At 39.7% G+C, this 20,247-nt stretch overlaps 1 protein-coding gene across 4 annotated transcripts in view; it reads right to left on the bottom strand.

Annotated features, from left to right (window-relative positions):
• Positions 1-20,247, bottom strand: part of cpne5b (copine Vb) — a 117,182-nt gene that overhangs the window by 83,350 nt on the left and 13,585 nt on the right. For all 4 annotated transcript variants that reach the window (XM_076755022.1, XM_076754993.1, XM_076755011.1 and 1 more), the window contains exons 3-4: positions 6,435-6,475; positions 5,996-6,042 (exon numbers count right to left, since the gene is read on the bottom strand). In XM_076755022.1, the coding sequence (XP_076611137.1) occupies positions 5,996-6,042; positions 6,435-6,475 (88 nt within the window). The remainder of the gene's footprint in view (positions 1-5,995; positions 6,043-6,434; positions 6,476-20,247) is intronic.

The raw sequence follows: 20,247 nt of genomic DNA, 5'->3' as shown, positions 1-20,247 counted from the left end.
ATCAGAATTACCCCATTTGATCAAAGTGAAGTGTCAAGATTTCATTCTTTTCTTTTTTTTATAGTTATTTATATTAATCACTGGTTTGGCTCAAGCATAATTAGAATACAGTCAGATGGCAGCAGGTCATGAACGAGCACAGGGAGTCGTCATTGAGTCCATATTTTACTTTTGTGGTTTGAATTGCTCAATAAATTAGCAATTAATGAAATCACGTACAACCAACTGCTGCACAGTCAACCTGGGGATTTTGAGGGGGGCATTTGTCCTTTAAGCCAGGTTGATTATAGCTCAAAAAAACACAATGAGATAAAATAAATGAAAAAAAATAAATAAGATAAACGACAGCACAGTTTGTGTTGAGTGAACTTTTATCATGACATTTGGTTTCATTTTTATTCTGCAAAAAGAAAGAACAAACCTTTGATTCCAGCCATTAGTGACTCTTAATAATGTGTTTCTCTAGTTGCATTTGTTGTTGTTTTTTTTCCTCCTTAATTGAATTTAATCAAATTCATTTTGACAAATTAATCTTTATCTTAATCCTTCATTAACTTTGTTACAATTACCGGGTTGGTGATTCATTTCTGGCAGTAATTGGAATCAGAGTATTGCTGTATTGTGTCCCTTGTCTGCGGTGTAAAATAAAGATGTAAAATCTGAAGCTTCGTATCGTACAGCTGTGTTTAAGGCCTGTTTTATTGAAAAGCTGGCGACGTCTCCACTTTCAATTAATGTCAAGGAAGCCATTTGCAAGTCGGAGTCGATCTTGTTTTTCCATAATGTTGACGACAGGTAACGTAGGTGTCAATCAATACAGTGAAAAGAACAAATGCAATACACTGTGGGCAATTAGGACAACGCAACAGCTACAAAAGCATACGCTTCTGAGCTGTTACACAATGTTCAACACCTCTTTGAACTCTGTTTTTTAAGGTTGTATTTTTCCTCTGTGTGAACCCACTGACTGAGGCTCTAAATTTAACAGCAGCGAGGGAGAAAAGTAGAGAAAAGGACATGGATGGTGAGTCTGTGAGCCACCCAGCCTTTCTGAGAGACCCTGAGGTGTTGATGAGGCTGCGAGCACATGTTAGTAAAGAGGCGGGTGATGGCGAAGATGAGCTCCATAATGTGATTTCCCTGCTGAGTGGAAGAGACAATACCGTGCCGCAGAGTTCATTAGGTACTGCTGGGCTGCTGGAGCCGGCTAATGAGAATTTGGCATGTAGTCCCTGACCCGCACCCTCAACATGTACACACACACACACATGCAGAGTGGCTAGCACACACATACATGGCAAATTGAACTCTTCAGGCTAGCGACAGCTACCACAGAGACCTGCAGAGTCTGATACTGAAATGTGAACATGTCCATAAAAGAGAACGTGGTGTAAAATAACAGGAGAGCACAGGAGAGCGATAACAGGACTCCTTCATTATCTCTGTGGTTCTTTTGTTCCAAACCTGACAAAGTTTCATTATCTTCTTCCCTGTAGCACAAAGGACCCACAGCTGGGGATTTGTGCCATCTGAATGTCCCGTAGCTCTTTGGCCAACATGGATTTCTATTCTCCTTGTACCATGTTCGTTGACAGTAGTTGTTGGAGTCTTGTGTTCTCAGAGAGAGGTAAATGAAGGTGGTGTGGATTAGAGTCGACTGAGCTTTTTCTTCTGGTTCGGCCTTCAGTGAAAAGCACTGAGGTGTGTTTAAAACAGACGGAGAGAGAAACGCACAGGCATGAGAAGAGAACGCAGAGTACTTGAGTTGGCGAGGGAAGACAAACACACATGACACGTGCAGCGTGGCTTCATGGGAAGATAAAGCCCAAAGTTTGTTCGAGCTTTGAGCGACAGGTGTGTGCATGCACCAACACAAACGCGTGAAGCAGCACACTCAAATAACGTGTGATGGCACAAGCAAATTAGAGAGTGGAAAAAAGATAAAAAAAAAAAAAAAAAAGGTCTGTCATGTCACATCTTCACTAAGCTACTGTAAATTAGCACCATCCACCTCCTCTCATGCTCTGTCTCTGAAGCAGAATAGACTTGACAAACAAAAACAACTTTTCGCCATTTTGTGTAAGTGGTGTGGGTTTTCTCTCCAGGCAGCAGTCCTGCACTGATGTACTGGTGTACACAGGATGCTACGTGGGCTGCAGCACACCAAAGGTTGTAATGTTTTGGCGGTAAGTCAAATAAGGACAAGTGAATAAGGTTTGCTTAAGGCTGCCAGCTGTCAGACAACTTCAGGGTGTGGACACAGTTGGAATTGCAGGTCATGTGACGCCCACTGGCTCAAAAAGACTCAATCATTACAAATGGAAAAAGAAAACAAAACAGCGGTATAATCATAACTATCAGAATTGAATCTATCAGGCCCAATAAAAGCTGGGAATTTTGGAGCAACAGTATTGGTTATTTTTGAGATAACCATGTGTGTGGGGAGCAGGCAGGAAGCCAAAGGAGAACCGTTCAACTCATCTTTATACCTAAACCACTGAATGTTGATTGGCAATGACTCCCAAAACGACATACAGTATATCACCACTGGAGACTACCTGCCACAAACTTACAGTAGGTCACAAACAACCTTCATCTTCACGTTGTTAACGCTGTGAAACAATCAGTTTTCTTGGGTTTACACACCAGAACTACTTGGTTGGATCTTTGCGAAGGTGACAGATCACACCTGAACAGGATTTATTCCCTAACCCAGTCAGCTGTATTATATTCAGAGCTTAGCAGGGTGTTAAGTGATGATGAACAGTAATATTAATCACGATGAACCCAGGTCAATAAGTACAATACTTTAGTATATTAGAAATATAATTTATATTTATAATTTAATTTATAATTAAGTATAGAAAAGTTCATTACAAGTACACTTTGACTTTTTGTCCTTAACTTCAAGTATGTTTAACATATACCAATCTAGCAACTATTACTCAAGTGGTATTCAAGGACTAAGTGAACTTGAAGATGACAAAAACAGCACAAAGTGTCTTTGGTGCATTCTTCAAATGTGGAATTTAAGATAATATTTTGTCAGCTGAGAAGTTCAGTGAAAAGAAGATTTTCCTGGGGTTACATCACCCTTTAATCACGCTAATAATTTTGTTGTAACTGCCTTCCAAGAGTACAGGGCTTTGTTTGACTCCTCCCCTGGTTTCATTAGTTCTTTTGATAATAAGAGGAGGTGCTAAAGCTTGCAACACAGGCATGTTAAGGAGAGGTGAATGGTCAGGCAGTGCTCCTTGTTCTTTATTTTTTGGCATTTTGCCTTTATTTGACGACGCTGTACAGAGACAAGTTCTGTTTATGTAACTTGTTTGAGGACAGGTTTCTGTTTCGTCAAAGTGTTTTTCTGACAGCGCTCTCAGTCCTCCTCTGACATTACATTAGTCAACAATACTTGAAACTGTTCAACACTGTATTTGTAGAAAGAGCGTTGCCCTGTGAATTTCCCTTGGGGATAAATAATCTGTCTGTCTGTGTCTGGTAAACATCTCCTATGACCTGAAAGCTATAAATAAACTGATCAACAAATGGGGTATTGTACATGATGACAGACCCAGTTAGTATGTCCCTTACAATGATCATGTTGTTCAGCTGTCAGCGTGTAACAGGGATTGAGACTGGTTTTCTATAGAGAGCCCAAGTTATATAACAGCTTTCACACTTTTTCACACCGGAAAAACCCCTCCAATCAGCCCAAGCGTAAAACCATCCTAAAAGTATTTTCCCACCAAATCTAGAGCAAAGCACTCGACTGTGCAGGCGAATGAACATGTGCAGCCCAAAAGCACACACATGGTTTAGTTCTGTGGTCATGCATAGCTAGAAAACTGCTGGAGAATCTTCATCTTGATGAAGACTGTCAGAGAGAGCACCAGCTGCATTAACAGGTCTGACATGATGGCTTGCACAACAAATACTAGAGGGGGTGGAAATCCTTGTCAAATGTCAGCTGAGCCTGACCAGTTTGGTCGGGAATCGTGTCCGATACTGTTATTAAAGAGTCCCCGCTGAGTCACCTGTTTGGCTTTGCTTGCTCTGTCTGAGGTTTGGGAGTGTTCTGTCTCACAGAGCGTTACCTGGAGCTGCATCATCACCCACCACCTCTAAACGATATGATTATGAATGTGACGCTTCACCGCCACAAGGCATTGACTGCCTTAAATGTTTCTATTTTTAGAAAGTGAAATGCTCATTACATTAATTACATTTGTTGTATTTGACAGGAATAACAGCAAACAACAAAGCGATTGTGTGAGTTTTGTCTGAAGTGTGAAACAAAGTTTAATGATGGGAAGATCTTTACATATGTGCACGCCTATACTTTAAGTATATGCACATATGCATACACATTTTCTCACAAACGCATACAACAACAACAACAACAGAGTCCTCCGCTCGGCTGCAGCCCACACAGCCATCTGCTTTGAGCGGGTAAACACACAAGCGGGAGATGAGGGTCATCCATTAAATTATGATCCATTATACATCCACAGTGGATTAGGTCTGTAAAAATAATATCTGTGGCCACTTCCATGCATTGACAATCTGCACTGTGAGATGAGTAATGATGTCAAAAATGGGGGCTGACATCAAAGACAGCTACCATATAGTAGTTGTGTTATGGAAATGTATGCATAAAACACACACACACACACACACACACACACACACACACACAGAAACTTTTTGGGGATAAACAAAACAAAAACAGTAGTTTGCAATACACAAACAGATGTATACGGTATGCACAAGCATTTGAAACATGAACTTAAAAATCACAAAATACAAACTAACAAATATCGCTCTCTGGGTGTTTATTTTGGTCTTTCTGTGTTGTCTGCGTGAGAGAAATGTTCCTCTTTTACTGTCAAGCTTGTCCTGCTTGGCTAGAACAAACAAAGTCAAGTCTGGAGTCAGTATACTGTTAACATTTGGAACCGTGTTTGTGTTTCAAAGCACTGAAGTCAAGCATGAAATCTAGTTGCATCCCACTTTCTGTATTTATCTTTACAAAGTTTTGCAGAGTTTAGACTTGTTTTTTCAAACTTTACTTAACCCACTTAGGCCTGTGCTTAATCACACAGGTGGAAAAGAGTTCCAGTATTGTTTGTGTTATTTTAAAAGCACCTTCAGTGTTATTACAGTATGTCCTACTTTATTTTTCCAGTGTTTCATTGTCCTTGGTGGACTTTGCGGCTCGTGATATTCTATATTATTTGATATTTTTGTTATACCAACTAAACTCAAGAAAAAAGAAAAACCAACAGTGTGTCAGTCAATCTTTCAATACTTTCCACCTTCTCCTGTCTGTGGCCCCGATGGTTAATATTAAAGATGCAAATCCTGAAAAGGACATCACATATATCTATTTTTTTTCATGAGATGTGTTGAAAATAGAAACAATGTAGAATATTGGCAGCCTTATTCTTTAAAATGTCACAGAAACAAAGCTTATCATTATGATCTGAGTCTGCAGTGGCGAGTTCAAGCACTTGGTAGGCCTCCATAACAAATGCTCAGTCCTACATCTGACCATACTGCAGTCTCTTCCCACTGCTGGAGAGGCTTGTAATGTAAAAAAAAAAATGCACACATTTCAACTTTAACAGTGAGTCAATTCAATATCCCGTTCATTTATTCATTGGCTATCATTATCTTCTTTTTTTTCATCTGCAGAATAAAAGAATTAATGAATGGATAAACAGGCACACTGGTCAGATGATCAGCAGAGGAGTGGACGGTAACGCACGAACGGCATAAACCAAACAAGGCTCAGAAAGATCTGCTTTAATGTCTCCCCGCTGCGCTCTTTAGTCCCGGAAGTGTCAACATATTGATCATTACATTGTGAGGGTTTTTTCTTTGTTGGCTGGAGCATCCAATTAGAGAACATTTCCCTGCTATTTTGGGACAACTGATGGCTGAACAGCTTTAATGAAGCGTGTGTGTGTGTGTGTGTGTGCATGTGTACACTCACCTCTCTCCACTGTTTGGTTTCAACACCTTGCGTATAGAGCACGCATACTGTGAGAAAGTTGCAGATAGGGACAGTAAGGGATGAAACGTGAAAGAAGGAGAAAATGAAAGGCAAAAAGAGAGAGACAATCAGAGAAATGCAGGCAGCTTCCAAATGGGAAATCAATGTGAGGGTTTTAGCTCCAGTACAGTGAACAAACAGCCATGGCACTCTGAGCAAAACAAAGATTTCCCAAATCACAGGGCAACATATCCACAAAGACAGGCAAAAAAAAAAAAAAAGAAAAAGAAGAAGAAAAAAAAACCAGAAGAGTAGAAGAAAGGAGAAAAATGGAGCACGACTGAAAGCTGTGTTTTTTTGTTGTTGTTGTTTTTAGAGAATGGAGAATCTGTACAGGGATGACAGGAGAGCACACTCAAACATTCAGTCTCATACTTACATGGATCTGACTTGGAAAATGTGTCTTTATCCAGCAGATTTCTGGAGAATGAGGAAAGAGGACAGAAACAATTGTTACACAGTGACAAAGACCTTCTCGTTCGTGCTGACATGCTGCTGTCACGGAGGTCTGAGTGCTCACTGCGACGCCACTTTTTGGTCAAATTGCATTTTTTTTCTAGATTTCAACTTTTGTACTTATACTGTATATACATCCCCATTTCCATTCCTTTTCATTTCTTTTGAACTGTGTGCTGATAACAAGCAGGATGGTCCCTCTCCTCTTTAGCTAACCTTAGTTAACCTGATTAACTGTGAGATGTTCAACCAGCTGTTTTCACAACTTCTCCAGTCTTTTGTTGCCACTGTCAACTTTTTTGAAACATGTTACAGGCATCAAATTCTAAACAAGGATACAACTTTCAAAAAACAATGAAATTTCTCAGTTTAAGCATCTGATATGTTGTCTTTGTGCTATTTTCAATGAAATATGGGCTTTCAATGTTTTGCAAATCATCACAGCACACAGCATCCAGACTTTTCTGGAAACAGTTTTATACTGTCAGCTCTCACCCTCTCACTCATTTTAGATATGGTCTTCAGTTTGATTCTGCAGACCCTCCACACTGTTAATATCACTGCTACATTAGAAACTGACCTGTTTGCATGAAACCATCTAAGATTCACATTAAACATACAAAACTTTACTCTTTAAGTGACTATCGAGCCTCCGCCTCCTCTCCCTTTCAGACATTGTTCACCACCACACTTGGCATGAAAAGCTACCCATGACACCTCGCAAATAGCGGCAGGAAACAGAACAAACCACAGTAGTAGGTGGCAATATAATAACTTTAGACATTCTACACAAGAGGAAGACAAATGATGAGCCTCCACACACACACAGCATTAATCCTTAATAGAGGTCCCCGCTCTGCTGTCTTCTCCTGTTCAAGTTTCAAGTGTTTTCTGGGGGACTTCTCGTGCAATGAGTGATTCCAAAACAGGGTATTAAAGTACTTCAAGGATACTTTCACACTAGTAATTGAAGCTGTATTATAAAGGCCCACGCAGGTGTTGTCAATCACTCTGGCTGATTAGGCCTCTGCTGAGGATGGGGGATGGGGGTGGGCAGAGCCATGTTGGAACCCATACAACAAATCTCTCAAACTGAAAGACAAAACATGTTGTTTGTCCACGTGTCTCTGGAGCCACAAATACAGGCGCTCTCTCATCTGATGCCCCCATCAACAAAAATACAGCATTTGTCTGTTTCTTCCTAAAGTGTTCCACTCACTGTTGAAAGACGAATCTGTTTTATGATGTGACCACATAATGGTTAAGGTTAGGTTCAGGTATAAAGATGACTTAATTAATGTGGGATATGCTGATATTAATTGTGTTGTAGGAGCATTTTTTGGACATCTATACCACAGTTTGCCTGTCTACAGTCAGCTCTGTGCATTGCCTCGCAACAGTTTGCAAGGCTGGGGTAAACATGCATGCCCAAAGCAAAAGCCCACATTTCTGGTAAGAAGGAGAAACACACCTGCTTTTAAACATGATGAATCACTTGGATATCAACAGGTTTCGGGATATGTGCAAATATCATCACACCGACCTTTTCGAGACGGTGGCTGTGTTTGTGAATCAGAGTATGCACAGCCGCATGTAAACAGGAATATTAGTGGAATATTCATTTGCGTTAACATGTAGACAGCTTAGGAGGAATATCGACTTTTTCAGAATATCAGCAAAGAAATTAACATTTTGTGCACGTAAATGTAGTCACTGTTTTCTGCTGGTTTGACATGGGAAATGAAGCATGGTTATGATACACACCCACACAGTCCTCATGGAGGTCTCTTCAGCCAAGATGATGCAAACCACCTGTGTGGGTTTACCATGGGTGGCTTTACATGCAGGTTCACCAAAGAAACTGTACATATAATTATTTTATTCTGGTTAATTAGCCTTCTGCTCGGGTTCATGTTGGGTGGAAACAGCCTGTGCACACCCACAGTCCTGGGAACAGCTCTAATCAGTCTAAATAAGTGAAAACACCTGTGGGCGTAACATGGCTGTGGAGGAGCCTCAGTTCCAAATGCAACCTGTATATTCCACAATATAGCTGCTGTCACTCTTCATGTTGTCCGGCTAACTAAAATATAGTACTGTATGATGATTAAAATACACTGTTGGTGTCCTTTCAAAGCATGTTGAAATCAATATACCCATTTGGTTCAAGTTTTAATCAATGACTTCATGTGCTACTTAAAGGTAGTTTTACTGAGAGAGCACTTAAACATGAAACTACAGCCATGAAGTGTCTGAGTGCACAATTTCTTTTTAAATTTTCATTCTTATGCACGTGTAAGCCTGATCTTTGTAATGTGCCCAAACACATACTCATTTCTCCATCCACAGACTACAAAATCAGCGGGCTGGCAGGCATATCAGCACAGAAAATTGTTGGGTTTGGTATATCATACAATAGCTGCCTGATTACTAGCATGTCTCTGTGTTTACTGAGCACTCGTCTCTTTTTCTACCCTCCAAACACCCACCACGCCTCCCTCGTTGCGATGGCATTCAGTGTCTCACCTCACACTTTTCATATTAAAGTGAAAATAGTTGCAGGGAAACAAACTTTTGTGTGAGATTTGCTCTGATTTAGTGAACCATCCTGTGGATTTTACAGGCAGCGTTGTTTGAAAACATGCCAGTTGCCCTAAATTTGAATTTGTATCATCAACTCACAGACTAATATTATTCATTAGCAACTGCTAATTATGACAGCTAATGTCAGGAGTCATACTTTCAGTCCATAACCTATCACAGATTTTAAAGGAATCCTCTGAACATGAAGTTTGATTAGCACCTGCTGCAGTAATTTCCAGCAAAGGTTGGAGACAGAAAATTACAGGCTTGAGTAATGTGAGGAGAAAGATCAAAAAGGTTATTGTCAAGGGTTTTTCATGCTGCTTCTCCACCTGTCTGTCCCACTCCAGCATCCAACCTCTGTAGCTTAATCTGTGAAGTGCAGTCTTCCACATCTTCACATTCTCTAAATGCTAATATGTGCTTCACGCAGGACGGCAGTGAATGGACGAGACAATTAGCTCAAATACATTATCCATAAAATGTGGTTTATCATGAGGTGACATGCTGAGAGGAATATCAACATGTTGGTGTTATTCACAGTACTATGGTGCAGAAATACTAAACACTTAAGTGACTTCTGGATTTGTTTAGTCTCTGTTGAGGAAGACGTTTCTGTATTTAAAACTTCATCAGAAATTCATGAGCTGTTTGACAACTTCACTCAAGTTGTCATGTTGACTTTAGAAGTGTTGATCTTTAATTTAAAGACCATTAATGTCAAAACACAGAACCCAGAGTGATGCATCATGGGAGTCTTTTATCTGAGAAACGCTGGACGTTTTAATCACTATTTGACTCCTGACAGTGAGGAGTTCACATCTGTTAAGTGGAAGCTTGGAACTGGGCTGCATTGGGAGACATTACACTTTTTTTCATACTTGTACAGGTTTGTAGAATAATGTTGTTTTTTTTACTTATTCATGCAAACTCATCTCTCAAAAGAAGTTGGATCATCTTACTTGATGCATCCTCACAAAGCTTTGATAAGATTTGTTAAGATTTCCTTCTCTGTGTAAACCCCTACTTACTTTTATGTGTCTCTTCAAAAAGCCATAACTCCAGTTTTCCTGGTTTATCTGATCATTTTACTGCGTTTCATATAACTAAAATATTAAATGTTAGATTGAGTTTGACTTTCTTTTGGCTTTGGGTCAATTTTCAAATGACGTGTTGCTCAAAGTCTTTAGTGAGTAGCTCAGAAAAGGAGAATATCCCACTTGGCAAATGAACGTGGTGTTCTTTGGAGTTCAGAGTTACAGACAAATGCACTTAGAGCTCCTCAGTATAATTCAGCTTAAAAAGCTATTATGGGTTTCAGGTGCAGCCTTTATCAATATGTGGAATAAGACAAGAGCAGAAGGAACCTTCAGGTTTGTCTTTTTGTATGTAACTATGACCAGAATGTCACCCAAACTTTAATCAAATCTAATTTAACCAACAGATTTAATGTTGCAACTGGGTGAGAAGGAATAATCTGCTTTTAAAAGTTTTAATCTAGTCTTGTCTGACTAACAATGCAAATGAAAATCTCACACCACAGCCAGAGCACAGGAAACAAGCATCCATATATTACAAGAATGGTGCACGGTGTTCCAAGTCGAAGGCCGATTCTTTCACTGAAATTTATTCACCTGACGCACGAGCTTTCAGATTCTTGCTGCACCTGACATGAGCGTTACAGTCTTTCCATCTGGGCGACTGCACTCTCCTCTTCTCTTCACCATTCTGTCTTTCTCGATCTATTCTGAGCCTTATTTTAATGTATTTTCTATAAATCCAACTCTCTAAATTAATCTCTCAACCTCCGTCGGTGTTTCGAGTGTCCGTGTTACACCTCCATCACGCTTGCTTGACCTTTTCATAATGCCTGCCAGAGGCAACTGTGTACCCAACACTATTACCCTTCTTGTTTTCTCAGTCACCACAGTGACATGAGAGGCCTCTGTTGAGATGTCAGAGCCCGCTGCCTTCTTTTGATTCGTGTTTCTTTCTTGTTTCATTTTCCTCTGCAGTTTCTGTCATCCTAAATCTTCAGCTGTGGTCTTCCATCAGCTTCAATCTATTTTGATCTTTTCTCTGCTTCTCTATTTCCTCCTTCCTCCCTTTACTGCTCTTAAGAGCCAGTTGAGACAGCAAAGGAAAGCATGAAATCCTGACATGTTGTTTTTCATTTTATGTTCAAACTTACAAAGACGATACTTGCTGATGTCATGTGATTGCGATTGAAGCGCTGCAGCGTTTAAAATTCTAGCTGCAGAGTCAAAGGTCCAGGCAAAAGTGTCTTTCATTACAATTTGATCTAACCTGAAAAGAAAAATGGATTTGGCACCGCTAAAGCAAGACAATTAAATAATCAAACTGGTGCAGACAGAGCACTGACTGTAAGAGTCATTTCATCCCAATCACAAATGTTGCACTGCTCCAACTCCAGCAGAAGAAAGGAAGTTTGGTTAGAAAGCCATGCTGTTTTCAGTTTTAGCTTGTATGCTAAATGTCCACGGGATGTATTGTTTCTAATAACTGGATGCTTTGTTTACTCTAATATATTCAGCTCTTCTTCTTCCAAATACAGATTCAGTAACATTTAGCTTCCCTCCACCAGCAGCCTATTCTTTTTTTCAGCCAGCAAAGAATACATCAGCACACAACATGGTGCAGCAGCCCCTCTTTATTTCTGACAAAGTTTTGTGTGAGATTTGCTCTGTGAATTAGGCTTTTTATTGAACCTCATCATCCTCCAGAGGAACGTTGTTTGAAAACATGCCAGTTACCCTAAATTTGAATTTGTATCATCAACTCACAGACTAATGTTATTCATTAGCAACTGCTAATTATGACAGCTAATGTCAGGAGTCATACTTTCAGTCCATAACCTATCACAGATTTTAAAGGAATCCTCTGAACATGAAGTTTGATTAGCGCCTGCTGCAGTAATTTCCCACAAAGGTTGGAGACAGAAAATTACAAGCTTGAGTAATGTGAGGAGAAAGATCAAAAAGGTTATTGTCAAGGGTTTTTCATGCTGCTTCTCCACCTGTCTGTCCCACTCTAGCATCCAACCTCTGTAGCTTAATCTGCGTGGTCTTCCACATTTTCACATTCTCTAAATGCTAATATGTGCTTCACGCAGGACGGCAGTGAATGGACGAGACAATTAGCTCAAACATATTATCCATAAAATGTGGTTTATCATAAGGTGACATGCTGAGAGGAATATCAACATGTTGGTGTTATTCACAGTACTATAGTGCAGAAATACTAAACACTTAAGTGATGACTTATTTTACAGATTTATTTATTTTTGTCTGTTGAGGAAGAAGTTTCTGTATTTAAAACTTCACCAGAAATTCATGAGCTGTTTGACAACTTTCACACATGTTGACTTCAGAAGTTTTGATCTTTAATTTATAGACAATTAGTGTCAAAACACAGAGCGCCCCTCTCATTATATTGTGTTTGTTTTGTGTGCCTTACATCCCCATAGATACATTTAATCACTGTTTGACTCCTGACAGTGAGGAGTTCACATCTGTTAAGTGTGTGGTTTCTAAAGCGAGATGATTTTTCCAAAGTCATTTCATTCTCATCACAAATGTTGCACTGCTCCAACTCCAGCAGAAGAAAGGAAGTTTGGAAAGAACACTGAGCTGTTTTCAGTTTTAGCTTGTATGCTAAGTGTCCATGGGATGTATTGCTTCTAATAACTGCTTTGTTTACTTTAATTTATTCAGTTCTTCTCCAAACACAGCACACAACGTGGGGCTGCAGCCCCTCTCTGCTGCATTGTTATAATTTGAGTGTCAGAGTCCTCAAGAAAATACTCTGGAAACATTACACATAATACATATTGTACGCTGCTGTACAGTATTGTGATCTTTTACAATGATAAGACCAATAAGTCAGTGACTGTCGGCGGGGGTGTAAAGATTCACCTGTATGAACCAATCAAAAGCACACATTGGATCCAAATTCAGTAAGAAAATTATCTGTTTATTTATTCCAGACATTGCTGCTGAATTGAGTCTATCAGTGAGCATGTGTTTAATATTTCAATCAGAAACTTTATGGGTTATATCAGTCTACATGAACGATTCTTTTTGTCTTTGCCTCTATGAAAAGATGGCTGTGGAGGCGGCGGAGGAGGATGCTATTTTTCTCACTTCATATTAAAATTACACTTCATCATAATAAATATAGTGTGGGAGTCTACCTGACCTTTCATTTATTCTATTTTTATATTAAGAGCTGTTAACTCTGAGTGAATCAGATCACATTGAAATTCCTACAGCCTATCATCACAAATTAAAGGAAACAGAGGCAGCGTGTATAAAGGTTGCCGACTGCGTTACAGAACACTATTCTTGTGTCAGAAGAATAACCACAGAAGAGAAAACAGATCAATGCCAAGGCAGAGTCAACTAGAAAACGTGTTTGTGTCTGAGCTGGAGGATAGAATTAAAGACATGTCTTGGATTAGCAGTAGATGGCACATATCAGAAAATATCAGAGACTTGTTGAGTATCCAAAGATCTTCTGTGAGCTATTTGACTTAATTTGGGAGTTCTCTCTAACAATTTCTCATTGAGAAATGCTAAAATAGCCATACGAAGTTCATAGGGGCCATAAGGGGTGTTACAAATGGTCACCAAAGCATGCAAGCATCCAACCAATTATCTTAGTATTCCCTCTTTTTTTTTCTAATTTAGTTCATGTTTTTCCTGCACACTGGTCTAAAATGAATCAGCCCATATGTCACCCACCACTGCCTCCTCTCTATCCTTGTCATTTCCACCTCCTGTTCATCTGTCGGCTGTGTAATGGTCTCTCCATTATCTCTTGTTCGATGCTGCCTCCAATTGCTTTCATTCCTGTGCCCCTGGTCTTTATGTCCCAACATTCACTCAGTCAAAGCATATATTTTCAGTTGCTTAAATCACTCTGACATGCCAGAAATCACTGGTTAAAAAAAAAAAAATCTCCAAAAATTGCAGATATGCGAGGAAAAACGGTTTTCTCTCAGCACCGTCATGCATTATTGAACGAAATATATAGTTTCCCCCTTTGATGAATGCTTGCCTTGATGTGGTGAAAGATTTTCCTGAAACAAAGTCACTCTCACGCTGCAGCGAAGGCAAAGTCGATGTAACATGGTGGTTCAATCACTCTTGCTATCCGATAAACACATTTCAGAACTGCTATCTTAGTAATCTCATGTAAGCTTTTATTGGAAGCCATCTTTCATAGTCAGAGTGTGCTGATGGCCAGCAAATGCCACTTAGAGTACATAGAGTATATCTGTAATCTAATGCATTGAGATGGAAAGCAAACTGGCACTCAGTAAACAATGCTGCTCTGTGTACAACGATTGTTACACACTGTGAACTAAACACAGTAACTCTTCCTCATGCGTTGAGGGAGTGCTTCCTCTGTTGTTTCTGCTGGAGACAGATAGGTTGTTGGATACCAGCTGTGGTTTGGGCCACGAGGTCCTTGGGGAGAGGTGTTGCCATCTTTCCAGAGAGATAATTGTGAGGAAGACGTTTTATAGTTTGGATCCAATTTTCACTCAGAGACTGTTTTTACAGAGGACTGACAGAGAGCTTCATCACATGGTGCAGCGACAATCACCGGAAGCTCAACATCAGCAGAAGCAATGAGCCTGTGGTGGACTACCAGACAAACAGGACGCCCCCCGCCATGGTTGTCATCCAGGGAGAGGAAGTGAAAAGAGCAGACTCAACAAGTGTCTTGAAGTCCAAATCAATAAAACTCTAGGCTGGACTCACAACACTGAAGCCTTCTTAAGGAAGGGACAGAGCAGACTGGTCTTCCTGAGGAGACTCAGATCCTTCAGTGTAGCTCCTGCAGATCTCCTATCACACACACACACACACACACACACACACACACACACACACACACACCTGTCTCTGTGTGTGTGGTGTTTGGCGGGGCTCTCCAAAGTAAGTCTTCACATGCTTGGCCACCAAAGCTGATTCTAACAGAACACAAAGTCGTAGCCATGATAGTAGACAATGTGTGTGTGTCAATACAAAATATCTGACAAAATTAACATGAACATATATGTAAAATTTGATTCTTCTTGGCATTCCCGAGACATTGCGTTCACGTGAATGGGATGGACAACCAGGAAACCTAACACATAGTGCCTTCGGCCATGTGCACTTAATTTCATCCCTGACACATGCTGCGTTGGATGTTGTAAAGATTCTGTACATGAATGATGGTCATCACGATGTTTACTATTATCAAAGAAAAGCTAAGCCCATCTATCTCGAAAATGAAGCCTTTTCACATTCATGAAAACAAACAACACAATGAGGCACTTGGTTTGTGTCCATTAGCAAACAACACAATGGGGGGAAAAGTCAGGACATAATTACAGATTAATTACAACAATTACAACATCACAAAAAAATGGACAAAACAACAGAATATACTTTTACTTATTCACTAAGAGGTGGTCATTTTCTGTCTGTTGAATAATCAAAAGTGTTTCTTGTCATTAAAATATTAAAAAGCTTCTACTTTTTGACAAGTACTTTTAAAACCTGTGCTCTAGACCTAAAAAAAAAAAAAAAATCATGTCAGCTCACCTACAAGTGGACGGTAACTGCAGTCTGGAAACATAAACACACACAAATGATAACTATCTTTTGGATTAACATGTTATCCATTTATACAATGTGATTATTAGTGTTTTTATGATTTGTAATTAATCCTCCCAAACTGCATTTGAGAGAAAAACATTAAAAAAAAAAAATCATCAGTGTTGTTGCTGAGAGAAGGAGTAACCTTAAGCCCTATTTGCATGGGACTAGTGTAAACTGTGGACCTCAAGTCAATTAATAATTGCAGAGGACATCTGTGATTTTAACCCCATGCAAATCTACAAAGTCTGCAATTTGTAAACTAAAAATTCTAATGCAAATTACTTTGTTTTGCCAATTACAGAGGTCATGTGATGCTGTGAATCATCATCTTTCCTGGTCAAGGATTATGGGGACTGCGCTGGCAATTATAAATGAAAGCTTTGAAAGGGTGTAAATTCAGGAGGCTCACTGTTCTGACATCACTATCCCCCAGATATGATGTCAGTAAATTTGAGCAAAATACAGGCTTTGCTTATCCACACAAGATAGAGGCCTTGCTGTCAGAGTGGAGTAGCTTCCATACGCAGTGTGTTTGAAAAAGGATGCGTTGACCACCTGTGCAACCTATTGTATTCTAGTACAACAGCCTGCATCAAACACTGCCTCCGTAAATGTAACAGTTTTGCTGACACTCTTTCAGTGAGGTGTTTTATTCTTTTTAGAGGTCATATGTGTGTTCTTGCTTTTATCTTTAATATTTTTGTGTTGCTGTTATTTTCCCACCAGCTCTGTATTTGGGTAGATGAAGTAAAATATCTCAAATTCCCAAATAGGTTGAGAGAACCAGGCTTTTATTTGGGACAGCCTTTATTCTGTATTTCCCCTGTTCCCCAGATACTATCAAGTTAAATCTCAGTGCATGTTTACTTGTTTGTCTTGATAAATTTTGTTTAATACTCATTTCTACAGGACTCATTCCATCAGTACAGCAAGAGTCACGTCAGGCATTCTGCTTTGCCTTTTCCATAAAGCTCTCATGAATAAAACTAAACATTTCCTATAGGACTTTCATGTTAAAAGTTCAGTTCATGCAGTTCCTCAAATTGCCACTTTATGCTGGTTCCAAAAGCAATTCACTCCCCATAGACCCCCATATTAATTTCCCACTTAACATCAGAAATAAACATGTTTACAGCCTAGTACAAAGAACAGTTTTGGAGCTAATTTCCCCGTTCATGTCAACTGTACAGGGATGAATCTTTATATAAGTCACTCCTTGAATTGAATTATATTAAGGCTAAAAGTGATGCATAATTATGGGGATGGATGCTTTGAGTGATAGCTAGCCGCTAGGTTTCAACAACCAGGTATCTTTCAGCTCAGCTCCACCCACACACCACCTCTTTAACCATTTTGGATTAGCTAGATACTGCCAAGATGGCAAAGGCCAGAGCCACTGTCACTGAGCCTCACTGTGACTCTTCAGAAACCTACAGTTGACGTCACAGAGACTACATCCATGTTTTATACAGTCTGTGTTTTACATGTAGGCTTTTAATGTTAAGACAGGAGGTGCTGAGCTCAATCAGGAGAACAACAAAGAAGAAATGACTGGAATTAAGAGTATGTGAACATTGTTTGTCTTAATAAATAGAAAGTGGAGTGGTGAGTATAACATGATGCTGTTGTCCTGAATAGTTCTGACGGAGGAAATGTGTATTATGTTGAATTTACAATGTGAGCTGTAGTAGTAGGTTACAGGTAATTTCACACCCTGCAATGGGTTTTTTTCTGACCTTTATTTGTTCGTACTGGCCATGCCCCTGGCCATCATTTGAATGCCAGCTTTTATGTGAGAATATGTTTTTTTTAATGTTCAGCAAAAAAAATTAAGCCAGTATAATTGGCATCCAGGGTGAAGGGAATCGGTTGATTGAGGTCATGATAAGATAAACCTTTATTGATCCCCAGAGGGGAAATTCAGGTACTGCAGCAGCGCAAGGACAGAAATAAGGCAGATAAATAGACAAAGTGAAAAATGAATAGTTTGAGGTATATCAAACAAAATTAAAACTATAAAAAAAAGCAATTACAGACAAAATGTAAAGGCAAGAGTGACTGCTGTGTAATCACAGTGGTGTGATTAGTAGACAAAGTCAGCAATTCTAGTACATAATACACACACATCCCAATTTAATCTTCATGTCAACATGCAAATTGTGGCATAAAATATATATCCACCTACATACAGTACAGCACATGCATAGACAATGAGATGCACATGAAGACACTCAACCAGGAAGTGGGACAGAAGCACCACAAAAAGCTGCACCAACACCAAGCCAGCATGAGCTCAACCTGAGTGTATTCAGATCTGGGTCTTCTGAAACAAAACCTCATCAAAGCGACTCTTTTATTACCCTGTGTCAAGTGCAGCCCCCACAGCACCACAGCATATGCCCTCCTACACAGCAGCTCCAAGTCAACAACGGTCCTGTCCTAAATTTTGAAGTAGACCTCACCCAAAATTTGATCACGTCAAATCCCCAGAGCTTTAAAGCAGAGCTGCATGTAGTACTCAGTGAGGCCCAGAAAAATGAAACCAGTGTTTCGAATCATAAATCAGCAGAGACTTTGAAAATGGTTTTGAGGAGTGTATGTCTTCAGGGTTGCAGACTGTGATAATTACTGTAAAATACAGCTTGCTCCACGAAGCAGTGAACAGGAGATGTTGCTTGAAAGACAGTCTCATAATTTGAGGTCACTGTATTTTGAAGAGAAAAGGATGATGAAAAATGAGATTTTTCAGTTACATGTGAGTTTGTCTTAAATATTCCTTTAAGGACAAGAATAAACTTTTCACCGGAGCATCATAACAACTACTTCTGTGACATTAAATATTTAAAATGCGCCACCAGATTTGCATTAGGTGTTGCGTAATCCATTTCAAAGGGATTGGCAATACTAAAGGGGTTTCAAACTAACTTCCTGAAACACAACTTCCCTTATGTAAATGAGGTTATGAAAAGATCTGAGATGTGCGGAGGCAGCGGGGGCAGGATTTGGGTATGTATGTCTCTGTGCACAAGGGAATTTGTGAAATCAAGAGAGCAGGAATGTAAGAGAAAATCAAATGTAAGAACAAGAAAAGGAGAGGAGAAAATGTGTGTCAGAGTGTGTGTGAGTGAGAGAGATGGAAAGAGAGGGAGAGAAAAATGAAGTCCTCAGAGATTAGATCAGAAATAGACTGAGTCTAACGGAGTTCCTCTTGCACAGGGAGAAGAAATAAGCCCCTGTTAGACAGACACACAGACATGGCTGACTTTATTTACAGAGATCTGACACAAACCACAATAATTAGACAGCTCCTTCCCTGTAACCTGCAGGAGGTTCCTCAGCTCTCCAACTCAACTGCTGTGAGTGCAGGCTGAGAAAAGTGTGATAAATATCTAGGGATGAGTGGTTCTTTTTGAAGAGGCGTTTCAAGACCTGAAAATTGAGCTGATGATATTCTTGACTTGGAATAAAAGCACGAGTCAGCACAAATAGACTGCTACAGGCTAATGCTTAAAACTTTGGGAGCTCAAAGATTTAAACTTAAATGAGGACTCCTTGCAGATACTGCTCACCAGATGCATTCATTTCCACTGCATTGTATCTGTTACATGTGAATATTTACGGAATTGTCATGTCTTGGGGGATATAGCCAACACATGTTTCGTTCACAGCATGCCCTGGAAATTTGCATCCAAGAAAAGACTTTGAAATGTATGTCTGCATCGAGGGTGAAAGGTTCCCATCGAGGGTGTATTTTTCTGCTTCAAGGAGGACAGTTTGTGGGTGTAGAATGAATCTATACTGTATTCATGCAGACCTCATATTGACCTCTTGTTCGTACACAATGCAGCAAAACTCAAGGCACACTGTGTGTGTGTGTGTGTGTGTGTGTGTGTGTGTGTGTGTGTGTGTGTGTGTGTTGTAGAAAATAAGAGAACAAAACTGGATATTTATCACCTGCAGAATCACTGAGTAGATAACGAAAGGCACAGCTGAAATGGAGCCAAACAGATTTGGCAAAGTGTAGTGTAAGTTTGTACCAAGGCAACTAAGATGTGTTTCAACAGCAGACAGAAAAAGTTGGTGAACATAGTGGAGCATTTAAGAGCTAAAGAGCGAGATATTTCCCTCCGGAGTTGGTGGAGAGCAGAGACAGAGCAAGAGGAGAGTGAAGATGAACACAAACATGTTGCTCCAACTGCTGCTGTGTAAATAAGCAACAGCTTACTAAGAAGTTCACATATTAACTTAAAAGCTAATGATGTGTCAATGTTGTTGACAACTTGCTGCCCCCAAGTGGCCAAAAAATCAGTTATTGCAGGTTTAAAGCATGAGACACATCAGAATAAGAAAGCTGCACCAACAACGACTGTTATGATGTACAAATTTGAAGAAGAAAACTGCTTTTTAAAAGTGCGTGCCAATAGTTAGAATCGTATAGGTTTTTCTGAAATCAAATCCTGTTTTAATACTATTGTT

Source organism: Chaetodon auriga, chromosome 2 (assembly GCF_051107435.1).
Source record: "Chaetodon auriga isolate fChaAug3 chromosome 2, fChaAug3.hap1, whole genome shotgun sequence".
NCBI classification, from domain to species: Eukaryota; Metazoa; Chordata; class Actinopteri; order Chaetodontiformes; family Chaetodontidae; genus Chaetodon; species Chaetodon auriga.
This window is presented reverse-complemented; position numbering and strand designations above follow the sequence as displayed.